Here is a 20,117-nt window from a genome sequence, read left to right as displayed (position 1 = left end):
GGATGAATAACAATCATAGTTTTTGGCATACCACAGTATAACCTTAAAAAAAGGACATTTTAAAGACACCGGTGTATGTTTTACCCTCTTATGACCCTCTTATACTTCAATATTTTATTAAAAACTGGACTGCATTTGATCCTTGTTCAAATGTGGCTTTTAATACCAATTTAACAAGCAGTTAAATAGTTCTGATTAGTGATTATTGACATCACTGTAGTCCTACAGTTTAGTCCTGAGCTCAGGTTACTCAGTCCCTTGAGGATTAGCGATTTTGCGATCGTAGAAATTAATGCAAAATCAAGCAAACTCTGCAATATTCAGAGGAGCTTGCAATTTTTCAAAAATACAACAAAAATTTTTCAGATTTGGCCCAAGACATGCCATGTGACATCATCACAATGCTCATTCAGCCAAAGCCCGCTTAGATTCACGTGCAGTGAACATGAGTACAGCTAAAGGGTCTCATTTACCATCAAACATCAGTGCGAAAGACAGTGCAAAACAATTTTGTACAATTGCCATTTTGCCAATTAAAGCAGTGTTCCACTACCAAAAAAAACCACAAAAAAACTCTGCAAATGGGTTCACAAATTTTGAAAAAAGCAGCAGCGAAAGCAAGCATTTTTGGTCGGAACATTCACAAAAAATTCCACGAAATCCTGTATGGACTGGTTACTCTTTATGTGGAGTTTCCTCCTGTGTCTGCATGGGTTTCCTCTCACCTCCCAAAAACATGCCAGTAGATGAACTGGCTACTCTAAATTGCCCCTACATGTTAATGTGTAAGCATGGTGCCTGTGATGGACTGGCATCTAATCCAGGGTGTATTCCCGCCTCACACCCAATATTCCTGGGATACCATGACCCTGAATAAAGCATAAATAAAGAATAAAGCAGTTACCAAAGATGAACGAATGACAGCAGTAATACTGGTGAAACTCTCCTGGCCACTGGTGTTTGGTTAATGAGTACAGTATACTATATACATTCCGTTTGTGAGTGTAAACATTTGTGCAATCATCAGATCCTGCTGGTGAGGCTTACTACAAGATTCCTCTCTTTCAACAATGATGCAGCTACTCATGTAAAAACCTTCAGCATGCTAAACGTGTGTGATGTGCTCTTGTAACTGGCAAAATTCAGGGTAGGGTAATTAGGTAGTAGAATAACATTAGCTACATACCTATTTCTGTATAACTATTTCCTTATCACTTCCTTGCGAATTTAATTCCTCCACACCACACTCTGAACCCAGAGCCATGGGGGACGCCAGGCCTGAGGCATGCAGTTTCTATTTCCATGCCCAGACCAGCCTTGGAGGGAGGGCATATGGAAACGTGGCAAGGGCTGCAAAGGGAGACTATTAATGCCATGTATCATATCTCCTATTTAAACGCTCTCTATTAATGCAGATATGGACAGAGCCAGCCTTTTCCAAGCAACGCGTCATAATATTTAGCACTGTTGCAGCGCCACAAGGCCTCCGGCTTCACATTCGCTCACATGCTGTCGTCTCTCTGTCGACTGTCAGGGTCATGATGATGAGTCAGGCGCCTCACAGACACACGTGGTACACTTGATGCCTGGCACTTGGCCACTGTTTGTCCTTTATGCATCCTAGTGACCAAAGCGGGTGTCAACTAGATGGAGACTTCCTGCGGTGATGCTGCAGCAAAGAAAGCAGGCCAGGCTGAAGTGTGGAAAATGGTAACAGCAGAAACAAACTCAGCAGATAAAAAAAATGAGATTGCTACTTTTGTCATTGTTCAGCTACAGGATTGACATTTAAGCCAAGCTGGGCTTTCATCATGGCCTCTTGCTACAAAACCCATAAGACTCTATGGCACAAGAGGCATGTGATGGACTTCCTCTTGGAGAGACTTAATCTTTCTTAAAAAGGTTCCACAGCAGGATCTGCAGTATATTATCTGCCTCTCTGAAGTCACACTAAAAAGCACCAGAACAAGAGGCTAAACTTCAGAGAGCTCCACTGAAAGACGGGGACAGATCAGCCTTTGGTGTTAGAAGCAGCATGTCTGGAAGCCAGTGGTGTTCCATCTGAAGTAGTGACTATACTAAGACCAGTCAAAGAAGCACATGCAGGTTTTTAGGTCTGCCTAAAAGAGCTTTACATAAAATAAATAAATAAATAAATAAACAAACACTCAGTGTGTTTCCTTTTTCTCAAAGATGGACGACCAAGCCACATTTCTTTACATGGTTGCAACATAAATGTGAAATGTCAGGAATAATAAAACAATGGACAGTTTTGTGTACAATCTCCAAGGTAGTGGAGGATACCAGGGAATAATGTCACCTAAATCTGGAGCAGGCCTAAGGGCATTGTAAGACCTGTAGATCCGTGCTTTGCTCCGAAACGGGGACTTAAAAAGTTGAATTTTCTCCTTGGCTCGGTTCGCTTTCACAAGGCAACATTTCAAAGCGGACCAAAATGTGTTTATGTCACATGTGAGTAAAATGTCGTCTCATTGGTCAGAGTGCACCTGTTTACAGTGTGTTCCGGGGTTCCGCTCATAGCGGTCATCCATCAAGATTGGACAGACAGCATATTGTGGCTTTCTTTTTTAGTTGCAGTTATTATAATTGATCTAATTTATATGTTCCACAGAGCAATTAAAGCCCATCTCCTCGAGATGCTCGCTAAACATCTTGTAAACATCTGTGTTTTTATATATTTTTTAAAGTTGTTCAGAAATATGTTCGGTAGACCAAATTTCAATGAGGCATTCTACCTCGTCTTTGGTCCAAGTTAAACCGTGATTGATGTTGTGAGCCATTAGCAAAGCAAACACATTTTAAATAACGCAGTTGCCATCATGCAATGCTATACAATTTGTTTCATTGGTCCGTTGGGTCGGATTGCTTTCTCACCATAAGTGAACCGCTCTAGAGTTCATTTGCAATCTTCAACGAGGTGGTCTCGGTCTGACTGTTTTGGTGCGGATCCGAGCATGACTGCCTTGTTCAAATACATCTAAACGAACCAAAACAAGGGAGAAAACGCGCCAGGTACAGAAACAAACGCTCCAAACGAGCCAGGTGTGAAAACGCCCTAAAAAGTAAATACATGCTGCTCTAGTTGAGCTGAAAGGATTAAGATCCTTCTTCAAGGGCACAACACTCTGATCAGTAGGCTACTTAACCACCACTCAGATCATCAATGTGATGCAATCGTTAATATCAACATTACTACAAGTCAAATCATGTCATGTCAAGTTTATTTATCATTTGCACAGTATGCCAGGAAATCCTTGTGGCGAGGGTAGTGTAAGCTGCTGACGTAATAGAACAGGATAAACACACACACACACACACACACACTGTGTCTGCATCCATTTAGTGGTCCAAATATCTGTATCTGTATCCGGATTTAAATGGACGAATCAGGCGTGGTTCTTTTTTGGTTCATAATTGATTATTCATAATTGGTCTTTTTTTTAATAAAAAATTTCTAATAAAATATTGGTTCCATTTCCCAAAATATAAACAAACCAGCAGAATTATTTAAACCGCTGAGACCCTAACCAGGCAGTTATTAGCTATAAATGAATGAAACCTGTAAATATATCAAGCAGTGCAGCACATTTACATTAATGAATGTGGTCTTTCTTTGTCCTGTGTGCATTATATCGCATTGCTTGCTTGTGCTCGGTTGAAAGTTAAAGCCTCCTGATCATGCAACTTTTTTTGTGTCCTATAGGATCCCAGTCACGACTTACACCGCTAATCTCAAAACGGGAAATTCTTTTAATTTCCATTTTGTTTGAAGTAATTGCTTATTTGGAGCTATAAGCTCTTGATGATGTGTGTTGGTGTCATACTGTTAGGATGTGTGACACTGCACTTTGACAATGACGAAAGCCCTTCAGGCAGCATCCTGAAAATTGCCATGATCCCGCAATCCTCTCATCCATCACCATCTGCTTCACAAAGCCCACTCTCTGGTCTCCGCTCCACAACCAAGTGCTCCACACATGCATTCATACACATTTACACCCACACAAAATTATTTACAGACAAATACATGCTATCAATCACTTTGTCAGCACACAGAGATGTGGTGTATTGATGTATATTAAATATACTATATGTACTGACCACCCATGGAGACATTGCCTGTTAAAGGAACATGTGCACGTGCTAGACATGTCCTTAAATGTATATGAAACAGAACAGGAACGTTTCAGCCTGGGGAGCATTGAGAGCATGTGTGTACCTGTCTAGACTTTGTGTCATGAAGTGAGCAGCAGCCAGAAAGAATGAAGAGCGACTGAGTTAATGTACAGCTGAGCTGAAAGAGGGAAACACAGGAGGCAGACTGATCTGCAGATCACATTGTTCTGCTGTCCAGGACTCAACATTTTATACTAAAATACAGTACTGTGCAAAAGTCTTAGGCACATGCAAAGAAATCTCACTTGCATGCAGTCACTTGCTTCTTGCCTCAAAAACATTTAGTTAACATTACTATATCTAAATAGCTATCTTGCTAATTTTAGATTTTTGGCATTTTTGTCAATCATGCAGCAGCTAGGTCAATGGTTCTAATATAATTTCTTAAATGTATCCTGCTAAAACCATTTAGATTTTAAAAATATTTAGCTAGTGACTCTGTCTTGGGGCTCCAGCTGCATTAGCTAATGATCAAGCTAGCAAAGAAAATTCAAACAGCTCACCACTAAACAATCTGCAAGGAAATTAGATGCAACATTAAGAAGTAACAAGGGGTAGAAAAGGAAGTCCCTCCATGATTTCGTGATTTCACAATCACAGAAATTATTACAAAATCAAGCAAAGGCTGCAATATTCTGAGGAGTTCTTTTTTTTTGTTATTTTTCTAAATTACCACAGATTTGGGCCAAGACACGTCATGTGACATCAACCCAACACATATTCAGCCAAAGCCCTACTCAAGTCACGTACGTCAGACATGAGTACAGCTAAAAGGTCTTACTTACCAGCAAACATCACTTCGACAGACCATGCAAAACAATTTTGTGTAATTGCAATTTCGCAGTAGTTTTCTGCAAAAAAAAAAGCACAAAAAAACTCAAAAAAATTTTTTTTTTTAAAGCCACAGCAAAATAAAACATTTTTAGCTGCAACAATCACAGAAAAAACTTCTAAAATGATACAGAATATCAGCTAAAATGATCTTAAGCACAGACCTACAGTATATTAAGAGGAATTATACATATACACTGCTTGCCTAGGAAGCACAAATTGGCCACCGGCCGAAAGTAAAGGCTAGAGCCATGCCAACCAAGCATGTCATGCAATACGCCAGCGTGTCATGCTTTATCCTCCGGATAGATAGAGTAATGTTAGCTATGCCTTTTTGCAGCAGAGAGAGCAAGAAACTTGGCTCTCGTGCATGCTGTATGAAATACAGACAGACTTACAACCAAGTTCTACATGCAGGAACACCAAATGGCATCATGTGGGCTTTTTCTGGTTCTAACCCATATCCTCCTACACATTTATTATACAAAATAATACAATAATCTGTGTGTGTGTGTGTGTGTGTGTGTGTGTGTGTGTTGACATCAGTGTTCACAAAAGAGCAGCCAAAACATTGCTAAGATTAGCTGTGACACTGAAAAAAATGAGCTGTTAGGCCAAGCTGGAGTGAAAATGTGAGTAAAAAAAGTGATGAAGAATTGGTAGTGTAAAGTGGAAACACAGTGCACTTGAGTTGTCAGCGTTAAGTGTAAAACTTGTCAGGCAGCAGTATACCATATCAAAATCTAATTAATGATTATATGTTTGTTTCCTTTTTATGTTTTAAAGAGATCCTTCTTAGTAACCTTACATTATATGGAGTGTCTGCCATTACAATTCCTGTGTCAGGACATTTATGTAAATGCTACAATGATTCAAAATTCTGAATTAAATAACATCATATTTTCATGAAAAAGCACTGGAATATATAGAAGTCTTTAAAAGACTTGCCATGTTTCTAGTGTGCTTTCCATGGGTGTGAAGATGCTAAAGAACAATAAATACTTCACACAGAAAAAAATACTGATTATACCTCTAACAGAAAACAGCACTAGTTTAATTAACGTCTTCCACTGCTTTACCTTTCATTGAATGTAACAAAGCAGACAAATAAAATCAGTAGTGGTATATTGGAGCCTGGAAGTGCTTGGATGAAACATCCAAATGTTTCTTTCTGCTGATGGCCTCGTACGGTATTATATCCCCATTCTAAATCCTGAGTGATTTAGAAAACCACTGAAATCCCAATCGCAAGAGCTGTTAATCAGGAACTTGAATCAAGGCAAACTCATTGTCTAAACCCAGGTGACTACTTTCACAGTTCAAAATGTGACTCGCAATCAATTTTTTTTTCTTAGAAAGCACCCAGGCATTCACTATGGCACAAATTTAAGCAAAAAATCTGTTTAACTAAGCCGTGTTTGCAACTCTTCAAGTGAACATTAATCTAACATTCGAATTAAACATAACGGCAATGTTTATTTATTTAACGTGCCTATGTTAAAAGTTGCTACATCATGCCCAAAATTAGAAAAGCTGCACGAATTACCAATCATGTGAAGGATGCATGGTCCCAGCTGCAGAACTGAATCCCATCACACTTTAGATGAGCTTGTACAAAATTACATTGCTCTCAGTCATCATATGTGACAAATTTCTATGGCTACAAATGGCAGCTTTATGGGACTCCGTCATCATTCCTTCAAGGCATTAGATGCAACTTGAGCTTCAAATATAATTCTCATAGCACATAAATGCAATGCATTTAGATTCAGTAGTGTGTCCTTAATTAATAAAAATCTGCACACACTCAGACATATGTCTGTGGTCAAGCATCACTGTATTAAATCTGTGACCAAACTTGTACACAGCGGTGAGAGAAAGTAACAACCTGTAGATAGGCCAAAATGAAAGAAAAGATCCAACAGATGTACAAGCTTGCGTTTTATCAAATTTTGATTCTTATCTTTTTAATAATAAGTTCATGGATATGAGGAACCTAGATGTCACTTCAAGCTAAAACTGACACGTCTATCGCTCCACACTCTTGGAGACTGAGAGGATGACCTATGACTATTGCAAAACATGCTGGCGCAATGTGTAGCATTTAGATGTAAGCACCAAATTAAGTAGGAGAATGCTCACAGAATATGTGTGAGTGTTTTCATATTATGAAGGCCTTTAACGCAACCTCAGTTTCAACCTCGTCAGAAGTTGAGTACTGGTGAGTTAGTTCATCAAGTAGGCTGTGTTTATCATGGTGTAAGCTGGCTTGAAGAGTCTGTCATTAGCTTAAGCTTACACTGTGTTCTTGACTAGTTCTGCGATGAACATTTGCTTGTAATGGTATTTATACCTAAAGCTTAGACCTGGTTTTATGTAACTGTATGCAATATATTGTTAGTAGATACTGTATAAAAGTATCAATAGCAGTTCAAAACTTCTTTGAGAACGCAAGGTTTTGATTTATGGTCATTTCTGTCCCATTTTTTCACTTTAATTCACTTATGTCTCATTGCTTTGCCCATGTTTCCAGCATGGTCTTGTATTCACACTCGGTAACCTAAAACGTCTTTCAAACAAACAACATTGCAGCTTTTTAGCTGACCTGCCACTTTGTACTCTTTAGCGTTACTCTGCCCATGACCACACACACATACACACACGCTCAACTCACAGAATTGATCAGGGTAAAGCTGTAACTTTCTATAGACTCTCATTGACCTACAAGTGATTTTCTGATAATGTGGAAGTACTTAGAAACAGCAGTTCAGATTTACTATACCTACATATGACATTTATGTAAATAAATGCTTTGTATAAGAACAAGTAAAGCTCAGATTCTTAAAACAATGAGCAATGTGTTCATACACAGTGAGAAAATTTCATTGCAATATTGCTTGATTAATTAACGGAGAGAATAAAAGCAATCTGAGAATTTAAATCTTTGTTTGTGTGATGGCAAAGGGAACACAGATGCTGTTGTTTACCAATTCTTACTTAATAGGGCAGTAAATACGCTTTAACATCTCTGGAAATGAGACAAGATGACAGCAGGCTTCGGTATTAATATACAAGCTTGTATGATAACTCTCATAACTTCCAGTCATTAATGCTCTAAAAGATAAGCAAATCTACATACAGACAGTGAGCCGAGTTATCTTCAAGCGACGGTATGTGGAAAGTATGATCCTTCACTTGTGTCACCTTGATGTACGACTATAAGACTCAACACATTTAATGGGGCCATAAAAGGCATGGTAATTCTGCCAGGCCTGATAATAATAGACTTACAGCGCCATCATCAACATAGTTTTGGTTTAAAGCTCGCCAATCAATCCGTCCAGCGAGGGTGCGCCCGTAAGCCTTGACCTACTGGCTAGACTGATGCACCGATGCAACGTGACCTCAATTCCTACTCTGACTTGGGAGTAAAAATGATACTATTCTAGGATCTGCACTACTCTGAGCTAATTAGTGCAGTACAGGTGTGACCAAGCTGATGCACCAGTACATGACTTCTTTTATAATTCCGCGTGGGATGGAAAATCACGCCTGAAATACAATTTTAGCAGAGGCAGCAGAGGCAGCAGATGCTTCATATCCAACACAGAGCGCTTCCTATTATCTTCTGAGCCGTTTGCAATGTGATACATCCTGCCATTTGGGCTATGTGTGGTGGTATGGAGAGGCGATTAATATTAGGATTGAATATCTTTCTCTGTCTGATCTAGTAGGGCCTCATGTCCTGCCTGCTGTAGCTATATTTACCTCGTTAAAGTGTGGCAGCACATCACGTCGGGATTCTATTACTTGCCACACACTCACACCCTCACCCCCTTTAATGAACGCACATACACACAGGGCACAATTCTCACACCCTTTCCAATACCCAAAGGCCTGATCATAGAGAGCAAGGATGCTGAAAGCAAGAGATACTGGGACTAATGAGGTACTGGATGACAGTCCATCGTTCTATTAAATGATCAACACGCAAACCATGACAGGCTTCGGCTGACCTCTCGCGTTTTGCTGGACAGTGCGCTTTTTAACATGCCGAACAACCAAACATTTTCTTCTTTTCTCTGCCACAATTACAGTTGCCTGCTCTAAAAGGCTTATGAATTAAAATGAGAAACTTTCAAATGCTACTTGTTTAGCTGATAAATATGAGCCCTGAACCTATTCGAGTGGGACGGTCAGATTAATTGTAGCCTGCAGTGTGTTAGACAGCACGAGAGACACTGAATAGTATTAAGACCTCTTCTTCCCCCTAGTGGCTGTATTTAAAACTAAAACCTAAGGGTGGAAAAGATGTCACTGCAGTCTTATTGATTCAGACTCAGCCAGGGCAGTCTTATGACTGACATGAATAAATGACCCAGGGGGAAAATGTGCCTCTACACAGATATCAAATGGACTGCAACAGGGTTTTCCAATTTCCCAGACTGTACTGTTCAGTTACAGCACAGTCACTGACAAATATTTTCAGTATCGATTTTGTTGCATACTCCACAAGTGAGACCTCTATATTATTTTTTACATGACAGTGGACAGATGGACAGGAATTGATTGATTAGCATGCCGTTTCTTTTACCCTGGAATGGAACTTGTCTTTTATTTACGATATGTTTGAAATATGTTAGTTTTGGGATTTTTTCCCCCCTCGGATTTCAATACTTATATTGATCATATGAGTGAATATAGTGAAAAGAAATGAAGCAGGAGCTTGCACACTTACTGAAGAAAACCAATTCACATGAATTATTTTAAATGTGTATTATAATCACTAAGCACAACACTGAGCAGAAGTGAAAGCTTCTTTTATCTAATTTAAACTCTGAGATTCTGAAAACTCTGCATTTATTACAACTCCTCAATACGAAACTGCTTAGGCTTTGCAATGGACTCCCAAACAAACAACTATATATAAAATATATCCACTATATCCATCTGTCTGTCTGCCTGCCTAGCTGTTTGTTTGTGTATCTGCCTACATCACTCTCCTCTCGTCTCCACTATTAGCTGGTGTCTGGTGGGCATTCTGGTGCACTATGGCTGCCGTCGCATCATCCATGTGGACGCTACAACTGGTGGTGGTTGAGGAGACCGCCCCCCCCCATACAATGTAAACTGCTTTGAGTGCCTAGAAAAGTGCTACATAAATCAAAGGAATTATCTATCTATCTATCTATCTATCTATCTATCTATCTATCTATCTATCTGTCTTCTGTCTGTGTGTCTGTCTGCTTATGTCTGTGTATGCATCTGTGTATGTCTATCTGTCCATCTGTGTCTGTCTATCTATCTATCTATCTATCTATCTATCTACGTATCTGTCTGTCTGTACATCAGTCTATCTGTTTGTCTGTCTGTCCATCTATCAATTTGTCTGTCTGTCCTGCATATGTCTGTATGCACCTGTGTATGTTTGTCTATCTATCTATCTATCTGTCTGTGTGTCTGTCTGCATATGTCTGTGTATGCATCTGTGTATGTCTATCTATCCATCTGTGTCTGTCTATCTATCTATCTATCTACTTATCTGTCTGTCTGTACATCAGTCTATCTGTTTGTCTGTCTGCCCATCTATCAATCTGTCTGTCTGTCTGTCCTGCATATGTCTGTATGCACCTGTGTATGTTTGTCTATCTATCTATCTATCTATCTATCTATCTATCTATCTGTCTGTCTGTCTGTCCATCTCTTTGTCAAGCACTGAAAGAATGAACGAATATTAAAATAGTTGTATCATCTACAGCCACTAGATGGAGCCAGTCACATGATCCATAGTCCATTATCCAAACGTCACTTTATGAGCGATGTGAGCTGAGCAGCTGTATAAAACACTGGACATAAGAACAATTCCTCAGACTCCACCTCCTCTAACCACTCTAGCCTGAACCTCTCTGCCATATGCTTTTAGTCTTTACAGTGGCCTTTGAGTGTATACACTACTACACAGGCTTTAGACTGTGGAAGGTTTTTGGTTTGCTGGATCAGAAACACATGTTCTACTGAGACTCACTGTGCTGGGACAACAGCACTATAATAAGAATAAAGGTCAGTGAATGGTCATTTCTGAGCGACAAGAATAGAAGCAGGGCATACAGAGGGTCAAGCAAGACCAAGCGTAGCAAATGTAGTCTTCACTAATCCTGTGTCCGATCTAATCAACTTTCCTTTCCTGGTCTAGCATTCTTCCATGCAGGAGTCAGTGAGGGGGCAGAGAGATCCTTCATCTGAGAAGCAGTCAGCGTGCACATACAAATACGCACACACACATAGACAAACTAAATCAAGCCTAATCAAACCAAGACATGCTCTGTGTTTCTCATTCAGATCTGCTGACCTTTCTGCTAGAGTCACAACTGAATCAATGTACAAAACACTCCCAGATATGATTTCAACAGTAAAACAAGAAATAAAAAGGTTTATACCACAGTGCCGTTGAATTCTGAAACCTGATTGGTCAAAAAATGTTGATTCATTTTCTGGTACTGGCCAGAAAAGTATATAATCGCTGCTGTGGTGAAGCTTCTGTAGACTCTAGTGTCAGTGTCAGAGGTAAAGCGGTTCCTTTAAGTTTTCTGACATGTGAAAGTCCTCAGTATGTAGACCTTTGCGGTTGGTAACATGACAATATAGAGAGAGACTCATGAGGGAACAACTGTTTGTATATGCTACAACATAAGCGATAAAAGGAAATAACATTAAATGTAACTAAAACAGACACAAACAACAAGGTGTTGTTCTTCAGTAAATAAAACATAATTTTGTAAAATAACGGGTATATAAAAAAAAATCACACTCAAGTTCATGTAATACTCTGTTCCCTAAACAAATCTACTCTGAACTGATTCGCTTTAACAAGCCCTACATTATTTCCAAGCTTCCCTTCCTTCCTTCCTTAAAATGATCATGTGTAATCAGTTCTTGTGATCAGAACACGTCATCTTGCCCTCAGCCCTCAACTGAACAGCCAGATTTAGAAGTGAGATTAAGAGACATGGGACGTGCAGCTGCTAGCTCAACATGTGCCAAACAACAGACTCAAGATCTGTGGAAAGAGGTTTGGACTCAGCTTTATTGAGACAGACCATGAAACTGGCATGAGAGGGTTTTTCTCTGGTAAAACATAATAAATCTTTATCATGCACCACACATGACAATTCATTTTGCTCTTTTGCAGACTTGGAAGAGGCGGTGTAACTTGGAAGGCAGGTGCTAATTGGTGTGTAATGAAATTAGCACTGGTCGAGAGTCAAAGCACAGCAGTTGTGTGTTTTCCCTCCTCTAACACACAACATTCACACTAATGACAGGTTGGATAATTAACTAATGAGCTCAATCATATGTGGGAAAACACTAGACTTTGTAGTGCCTGCCTCCTCAAAGCTTGGGTTAAAGATTCCTGAGCCAGAAGCAGAAGTAAACCTCAGTGATAAAGACGTTTATCTACATTTGACATGAGCAGACCAGTTATGATATAGCGAGATGTTATTATTTAATAGGTCGGTTGAACAAGTTTAACTTTGAGAACTAAGCGAAAAGAAAAGATTCATGATAACAGCGCACCCCCTCAGTGAAAGCCAGTACAATGAAAACACAGGGCAGTCTAAATAAATGGCCCTAATGCGAACCTTTTAAAGAAAATTTTTTAAGGAAAATACATACAAAGGCCAAAGGTTAAGCCCTGTTTCTTAATGTAATTAAGCCACGCTTGAGAGAAAAAGCAAAACTAAGAAAGTCAACATGAAAGCAAGAAAAGTAAGAATAATCATCATAAACACATAGAAAACACTAAAGCATAGCCCTTTCATTGTATTGTCATTGTGTCCTCGAATCTTTCCACTGGTTCAGTCATTTCATAATCGCTGTTATAAAAACTCCATATTTTTCTATGATACAATGCAAAATGAGTGCCAAAGGGATTCTATGACATTACATCATGACTGACCAATTACTTAATTTAATAATAATAATAATAATAATAATTAGAATAAGAATAAGAAGAAAACACTGCAAATGTATTTGTGGTTGTGGTGTATTATCCATCCATCCATCCATCTTCTATACCGCTTACTCCTTTTCAGGGTCACGGGGAAACCTGGAGCCTATCCCAGGGAGCATCGGGCACAAGGCAGGGTACACCCTGGACAGGGTGCCAATCCATCGCAGGGCATATATATATTATCATTTATATTTCTATATATTACATGGAAAAGTAACATAATTGCATCCAGTTACCTTCGCAGACATTTAAAAACCATGAGAATAGAGCTAATTTACTCCATAACCAGACATGACCTGAGGAGTCCAGCACTACTACCAGATGCAAGCCCAGAGCCCAAAAATTGCACCATATCTGAAACCCCCACACAGGTGTCTTCTTGTCTGGCAGAAGTGTATATGTGTCCTTCACATATGAGAAAAACAAACGGCAGTATTCGTAGCACTATTTATAGCAATATATGCACGTAATTTAACTTAAAAATGAGATTATTCGAACAAAGTATTTCTTGAACAGGATTCAAAAACCCACACGGCAGGAAACCTTCAGTTCTGTTCCATTACACGCTGCTAATAAAACAGCTACAAGGTTGCGCAGTCACCCTGGGTTTGGCATTTGAAAAGAAAACATTCCTCCTTCTGACAAAGAAAAACAATTTCCTGCATTTCCTCCCCAGAAAACAGTTACAGGAGGAGCTGTCTAGCTCTGTCGAAACTATACCAAGTGCTAATGTATGTTCCTTGCTATGGACCAGTGACTCTGCTCACTCACAGAAGTCACAAAGCCAATGATAGACATAAAACACTGAGACAAAAAGCTTGGCAGGTGTAATAATGTCACCTGACTAAACCCAATAAAGAATAGATTTCTGGGGTGGCCATTTGCTGCATGTACAGCACACACACCAATACTTATCATATTATCTTATTAAAATGACAATTTAATAACATGAGCATTGTCTGTGCAGTTTCTCCAGGATTGATTGACGTCATGTGACATCATAACAACAAGCATTCAGCCAAAGCCCTCTTTGATTCACGTGCATTGAACATAAGTACATCTAAAAGGTCTCATTTACCAACAAACAATGTGCAAAACAATTTTGTGCAATTGCAATCTCACCGATTCAAGTAGATTTCTACAAAAAAAGCATAAAAAACTCACAAATGTTGAAAAAATCCGCAGCAAATTGACTGCAGACAGATTGTAGATGGATTTCGGCGATTAATCGACAACGATAACCAATTGCTGGAACTATCGGTTATCGACAAAAATCCACACTGATAGTTTTCCCAGTTGCGTCCGTTGCAGGAGCGGCTGAGAAGGGTCGGCAGTACGAGAGCGGCCTCTAGAGGTGACATAAAAACGATCGTCGACTAATTTTGTTTGTTTATTTGGAGTGTTTTTTTTTAATTCATTTTGGATGCCTCTATTTTATTTGTTATTTGAAGTGTTACTTTTTGGTTCAGTTTGCATATATATCTTTTATTCATTTAATATTCTATTGTATATAGTTAATATCTATTAATATTTATATATTTATTTCATTTTAAAAAAAGTACAGTACATTTTCATGGTACAGTCAGTACTGTTTATTTTTTAAATAAAGTTCTGTATTTTACTTTGAGTGTTATGCTTTCATTCAGTATCAATTTTAAAAACTATCATTATCGGTAAAATCAGTCGACCTCTATTAACAGCCACCATAAGCACTTAAGCTTGTGTGGGTGGTTCTGTCCACTGTGTTACCAAACGTAATGCTGAAGAAACTGTATTGAGAAAATTTAAAACTGACAAAAATATTTATTTATATTATTTTGGATCTATTATCCCTTAGATGCCAATGCCAGATGTTTCATCAACCACATGGTACATTTAAAGATGCTGCTCTAGACAGAGTTTTTCTGATGACTCGGATGTGTTTTATTTTTATTAAAAAGTAAGCACGTGAGATGTGCCACAAGCAGATGTCATTTAATCTCCTAATCTTTTTTTACTAACAATGCGGATGAGAGATGCATGAAAACTCTCCTATAGTGATGTGCTTAAAAAGTATACAGTAAATGAAATCTAAATCTGCTCTCTCTATAGCTATTTTATTACGAGCATGCTTTCCTTTACTTTCCTCTGTACTCTAATGGTGTAAAACTCTGGGTTCATGGTTATGTCACAGGGCCAGTGTCTCCTCACTAAGCGAAGGTGAAAGCCAGATGTTGCTATGCCACTGAGCTGCAGATTGGGGAAAAGTACCTGCTTGAGGTCAAAGCCAGCCTGCCTGATCTCAGTGGAGTATGGCCGGCATACCAAACACAGCTCATTGCACATCCCTGAGGATGTATAACTGTTAGTGAGCTGCTGACAAGGGACCATAATTTGGCCAGCAGTCTTTTATGTTTAGGTATTCTGAGCTGATCGACTGGTTTATGTGGGTGTATGAATGTGTGTCACACAACCAACCAAGTCACCGGAGTATGTACAAATCCTCAGACTTTTCTTTCTGCCATTATTTTCATGCAGATAGTACAGATCTGGAACAAACCTGAGACAATGCCTTAACACCAAAGAATTACACATTAATTCAGATAGTAATTGGAATTTGTTTTGAATTAACTGTTTTAAAGGTTGTCATTTGAAATAAGGTTTATTGTAGCCTATTTGCAATGTAAAACTACTAATGGTTACACCAACATAGCCTTATGTTATAAATTAATATATACGCGTACCCCCAAGTAAAATAATGATAAGATGAAGTACAAACAGGCTCTTTTTATATGTATCAGCCATCATAGAGAGCTCTTTCCTCAGTGCAAAATGTCATAAATCGAACTGAGATTATTGCAGGGTCACGATATTTTCATTATTTTTAATGAAATAATACATCCCATTTTATATGCATTTGTATAAGCTATGCGAATGGTGATTAATTTTGCAGCCTCTTTGTTATTTTTCATGGCTATAGTTAATTAAAATGCTGTTACATTTGTTGCACAAAAGCCCAAGCATTGAAGAAACTAGTTACAGTAAATATAAGAGCTGGATAATTTAAGTAAGCACTTCATAGCTATCCATTTTGGTCTTGTTAAAAAATCCATAGTTTTAAATAAATTAACAAATCGACAGACAATGCAACATTTCCTGAAGGAAATACACTAAGAATGATGAAGCAATAACTGCTTCCCTGCGTTCCCATCATCAATGTATTATTTCCTGTTTAGCTCAGATCATGTTTGCAGGTGATGGTGAAATACTTCACTCCATGTGACTCCAAGTTTGATCTACGATCCCTTTACGCATTACTAGTTACAATGTACCTTAAGTACCTGCGGTGCAACCGAAATTCGACACATCGTTAGCTTTAAATTCTCAATGTATGGTTTAGGACCGACTTTACACCCTGACTTACGTTCAGCTAGTGCAACTGGTGCCTCAGTACCCTTGACTAAATGACACCTTTAGGATTTCACTGCATGTTTCCACTTGTTTCAGCTGGCCTAATAAGCAGATAATTACTAGCCCTTTGAGACATCCCTTAATATTTTCTGAGTAGGTCTTTTTGCGCCCTGAACGTAATTTGCTCCCCCGAGGAGATGGCTAAATGCTGAAAAGCAGGGCAGTTGTTTCCTGCTGCCAGTGACACAGAGTCACAGAGACTGGCCAACCAGAGGCAAGTCAACTAGCCAACCACGCTCCCTTACTCATCAGCTCCAGGGAAACCTGCTGGCCGTGAGCCATTAACACAACTCACACGTGGGAGGACTGAAAATAACCATTATAAAGAATGACCCTGATACAATCTTAGCAAATTGACCCTGAAAGCAGCCTTTTGCAAGGACTACATGCTTTGACTAACAACTCACACTGAATCATTGTTACGCTTAACTAAATTAGTCTGTGTCCTTGGATAACTAAACATATTTCTTCAGATGGGTGCCATAACCTACACACTTATCATGTGACAAAGAAAATATGAGACAAAAACAGATGATGGGAACTGAAACCCATGGGCCAAATCAAATCTAACCATTCCATTAACCAATAACTAAAGGTCATTTCAGATGTTGCTGACCTGTTTTAATGTCTCTTACCAGATTCAATGTGGAGGTAGATGTGATGGTCAGCCCTGTTGAAAAGGGAAAGTGTTTAAAAATACATTTTTAATAAACAGGCATTTATTAAAAAAAAAAAAAAAAAAGTTAACCTTCATATGAAAAATATGAAGAAATCTGATCAAAATGTATGTTTAGATATTGGCCTTATTCTCCTGCTGAATTCTCATTTTAAGTAAGTTTGTATTTATTGAGCCAGTTTGTGTTGTGACAGATAGCTATTAGCTTTAATTTAGTTTGTATGGTCTGAGTTATCATACCAGCTAACAATTCTGAGATTCACATTACTTGGTTCATTTGTGAAATAAGCTGAATTTACCATCAGTAATTAAAATCAGTGTCATCTGAGGCAGACATTTTTTCCTTCTTTTGTGAATCTTTCTTCTCCTTTTAGTTTTATACTTAAATAAGTTTATACTTTCTATGTTAACTTGAGTGAAGAATTTGACATTGTACTCTAACATTTACCTGAGTATTTATTTAGAAATGCAGTTTCACTTTTACTTGATTAAAGATTTTGGTACTTTTACCACCACTGTTTGTATGCAATAAACTGAACAATAGCCAAAGCACATGCCTTTATATCAGCCGGATTTACTGCACCACTGATCTGAGATCAGCCCTTCCCTTCTGGAGAAAGCTTCATGCTCAAATACAAGCTTAATCACACTATTAAGTGTTGAATGCAAATAACATTCATGCTGCGGAAATACAAAAACCCAATAGGCACCAGTAAATTCTCTTCTCTACAACATTAGTGCCAATGGCTGTAGGTAGAGGTGAAGGGGTAAGGGGTGGATATGCAGCAGCATTTAACATAAGGTATGGTTTTAATGCTTAGTGCTGTTACTCGGACATTTGGGATACATTTGCTCACTACTTTCTCTGTGGTTAAATTGCCCAATGTAATGTACAGTGTACTCTAATGGACTGTAATGGCCAAACCAGAGGAGTGCACGCTGAGGTGCCACACCATGAACTCATGCTACATGAATGGACAGGAAGCAGGTCCAGGCTGCAGCTGCTGCTCAACTCTGTGTTGGTGAAGTTCTGAACTTCATGTCTTTTTTTTTTTGGTTCTTTTCTTAAGGGCTGTTAAGTATTCCCATGCCCATCACACAGACCCGCGCTGAACCACAGTACTGCCTGCTATGCTTCAATTACAGCTCAACCACAAAGCAGGTCCTGGCTTCTCTCTCTTTCTCTCTGAGTCAGCATACACACAATCATACAACACAGTGACATAAAGTGAAGGAAAAAATAAAGAAAGGAGACATGGCCTTCTAAACATGATTACTTCAGTTGCTTTCAGTCATAAATCCAGAAGTCAGCCAATATGACAATATGGCATTTCTGTGTATATTAAATTAGTGAACTGTTGGCCAGTTGGTAGTGTATCCCCTTTACTTAATCTGCCCTAATCCAGGCACTTTCCATTGTCTGAAAAAGGCTTCCTCACACACCAGCACTCTTGATTTTGTGGGGAGTTTTTAAGCCTAGAGAAAGCAGCCACTCAGGTTTAAATGCAATTACAGCTGTTAATGTCAGACTTTTTGGAGAGAATGAGGGAGCTCTGATATCAGAATTATAACACATAACCAATTTAAATGAAATCATTAAGCGATTACGGCTGTGATGGTGGCCATGACAACCACACCACAGTGGTAGTTTGCCACCGTGGTGGTGGAGGGCCACCTGCGGTAGTGTCACATCACACACCACGTTAATGTTTCTGCTTGAGTGGGCACTATGACAAGTACAAACTACAACATTTTGCATATAAGTGAAATGATAATAGTTGCTATATTAATTTGTATTTATATATTAATATTCTATATTAATACAGAAATTACGTAATCATAATCAAACACTTGATATGGTGTTGTCTGTTAGTTTGGCGTGGGTTTGTTTGAGCACGGCAAAATCCAGTCAGGCGGATTCTGCTGTTTAACTTCGGGTTCTGCGGCTGCGATGGATCTTGTTGGGAAACCAAATGTTACATCGGCGATCTGGGAACGTTTTGGATTTGTGCCTAATGAGAGAGAAACGTGCTACTGTGTCCACTTCTCCACTTCCTCATTCCATTTCTTCTCCTTCTCCCCTCGTCAATCACAATACCATATCCCATAGCACCCTCAGGCTGTTTCTCATTGCAACAACACGACACAACAAGGCTTTACTGAGTTGTTTCACTGATGGAAGTGCTCAAATAAAAACTCATTTAATATTTAAAAATGTAGTTTTTTTTTTATTTAATTTAAGTCTATAACATTTTATATTATTATTATATGATATTATATTATATATTATATTATATATTATATAGTGATATAAATTTCACTGACTTTCAGTCAGCACAAAGATAACGATCATGAGTCGTTATTGATCACATATACATTACAGCGAAATTCTTTTTTTCGCATACCCCAGCATGTCAGGAAGCTGGGGTCAGAGCGCAGGGTCAGCCATGATACAGTGGCCCTGGAGCAGAGAGGGTCAAGGGCCTTGCTCAAAGGCCCAATAGTGGCAGCTTGGCAGTACTGGGGCTTGAACCCCCGACCTTCCAATCAGTAACCCAGAGCTTTAAATGCCAAGCTACCACTCCCACCTGATGCAGTTTCATGGCTTTCCATTGACATCCCATGTTTGTTGACCTGTTGCTGAGAGGTGGACAATGGCTGTGGGGATCATTCAGTTCTGTCTCATTAACAGTCGCATCCAAACACAGCTGGCCCATCAGGTGAGAACAGAATAGAACAAGAGAAAACAGAAGGCACACACTCAGTCACCTGTGTGATAAAAGCAACCAGTGTAGGGTGAAATGCAGTCCACATGCCAGTGTGTATGTTCATGGTTAATAGCAGAATGAGAGTCATTCCCAGTGCAAGGGCTCCATGAGAGATATAACAATCCAGTAAGGAAACACATAAGTGTTCTGTATTCCTGACTACAGTTAAACTGCCAGCCCATTT

At 39.0% G+C, this 20,117-nt stretch overlaps 1 protein-coding gene across 10 annotated transcripts in view; it reads right to left on the bottom strand.

Moving 5' to 3' along the window:
* tspan9a (tetraspanin 9a) overlaps positions 1-20,117 on the bottom strand; it is a 219,715-nt gene that overhangs the window by 179,046 nt on the left and 20,552 nt on the right. For 3 of the 10 annotated variants that reach the window (XM_053622821.1, XM_053622827.1, XM_053622823.1), the window contains one exon: positions 17,125-17,159. The exons of 2 other annotated variants lie outside the window; for them this stretch is intronic. Coding sequence is in view for 3 of the 8 variants with exons in the window: in XM_053622818.1 (XP_053478793.1) it covers positions 4,983-4,992 (10 nt within the window). In the remaining 5 variants the exon portion in view is untranslated. Of the gene's footprint in view, positions 1-4,982; positions 5,049-17,124; positions 18,860-20,117 lie in introns of those variants that run through there. 5 more of the 10 variants (XM_053622820.1, XM_053622818.1, XM_053622822.1 and 2 more) reach the window with 3 other exon arrangements.

Source organism: Ictalurus furcatus, chromosome 4 (genome assembly GCF_023375685.1).
Source record: "Ictalurus furcatus strain D&B chromosome 4, Billie_1.0, whole genome shotgun sequence".
Classification (NCBI taxonomy): domain Eukaryota; kingdom Metazoa; phylum Chordata; class Actinopteri; order Siluriformes; family Ictaluridae; genus Ictalurus; species Ictalurus furcatus.
Note: the sequence above shows the minus strand (reverse complement) of the source record. Positions and strands in the feature narration are given on the sequence as shown.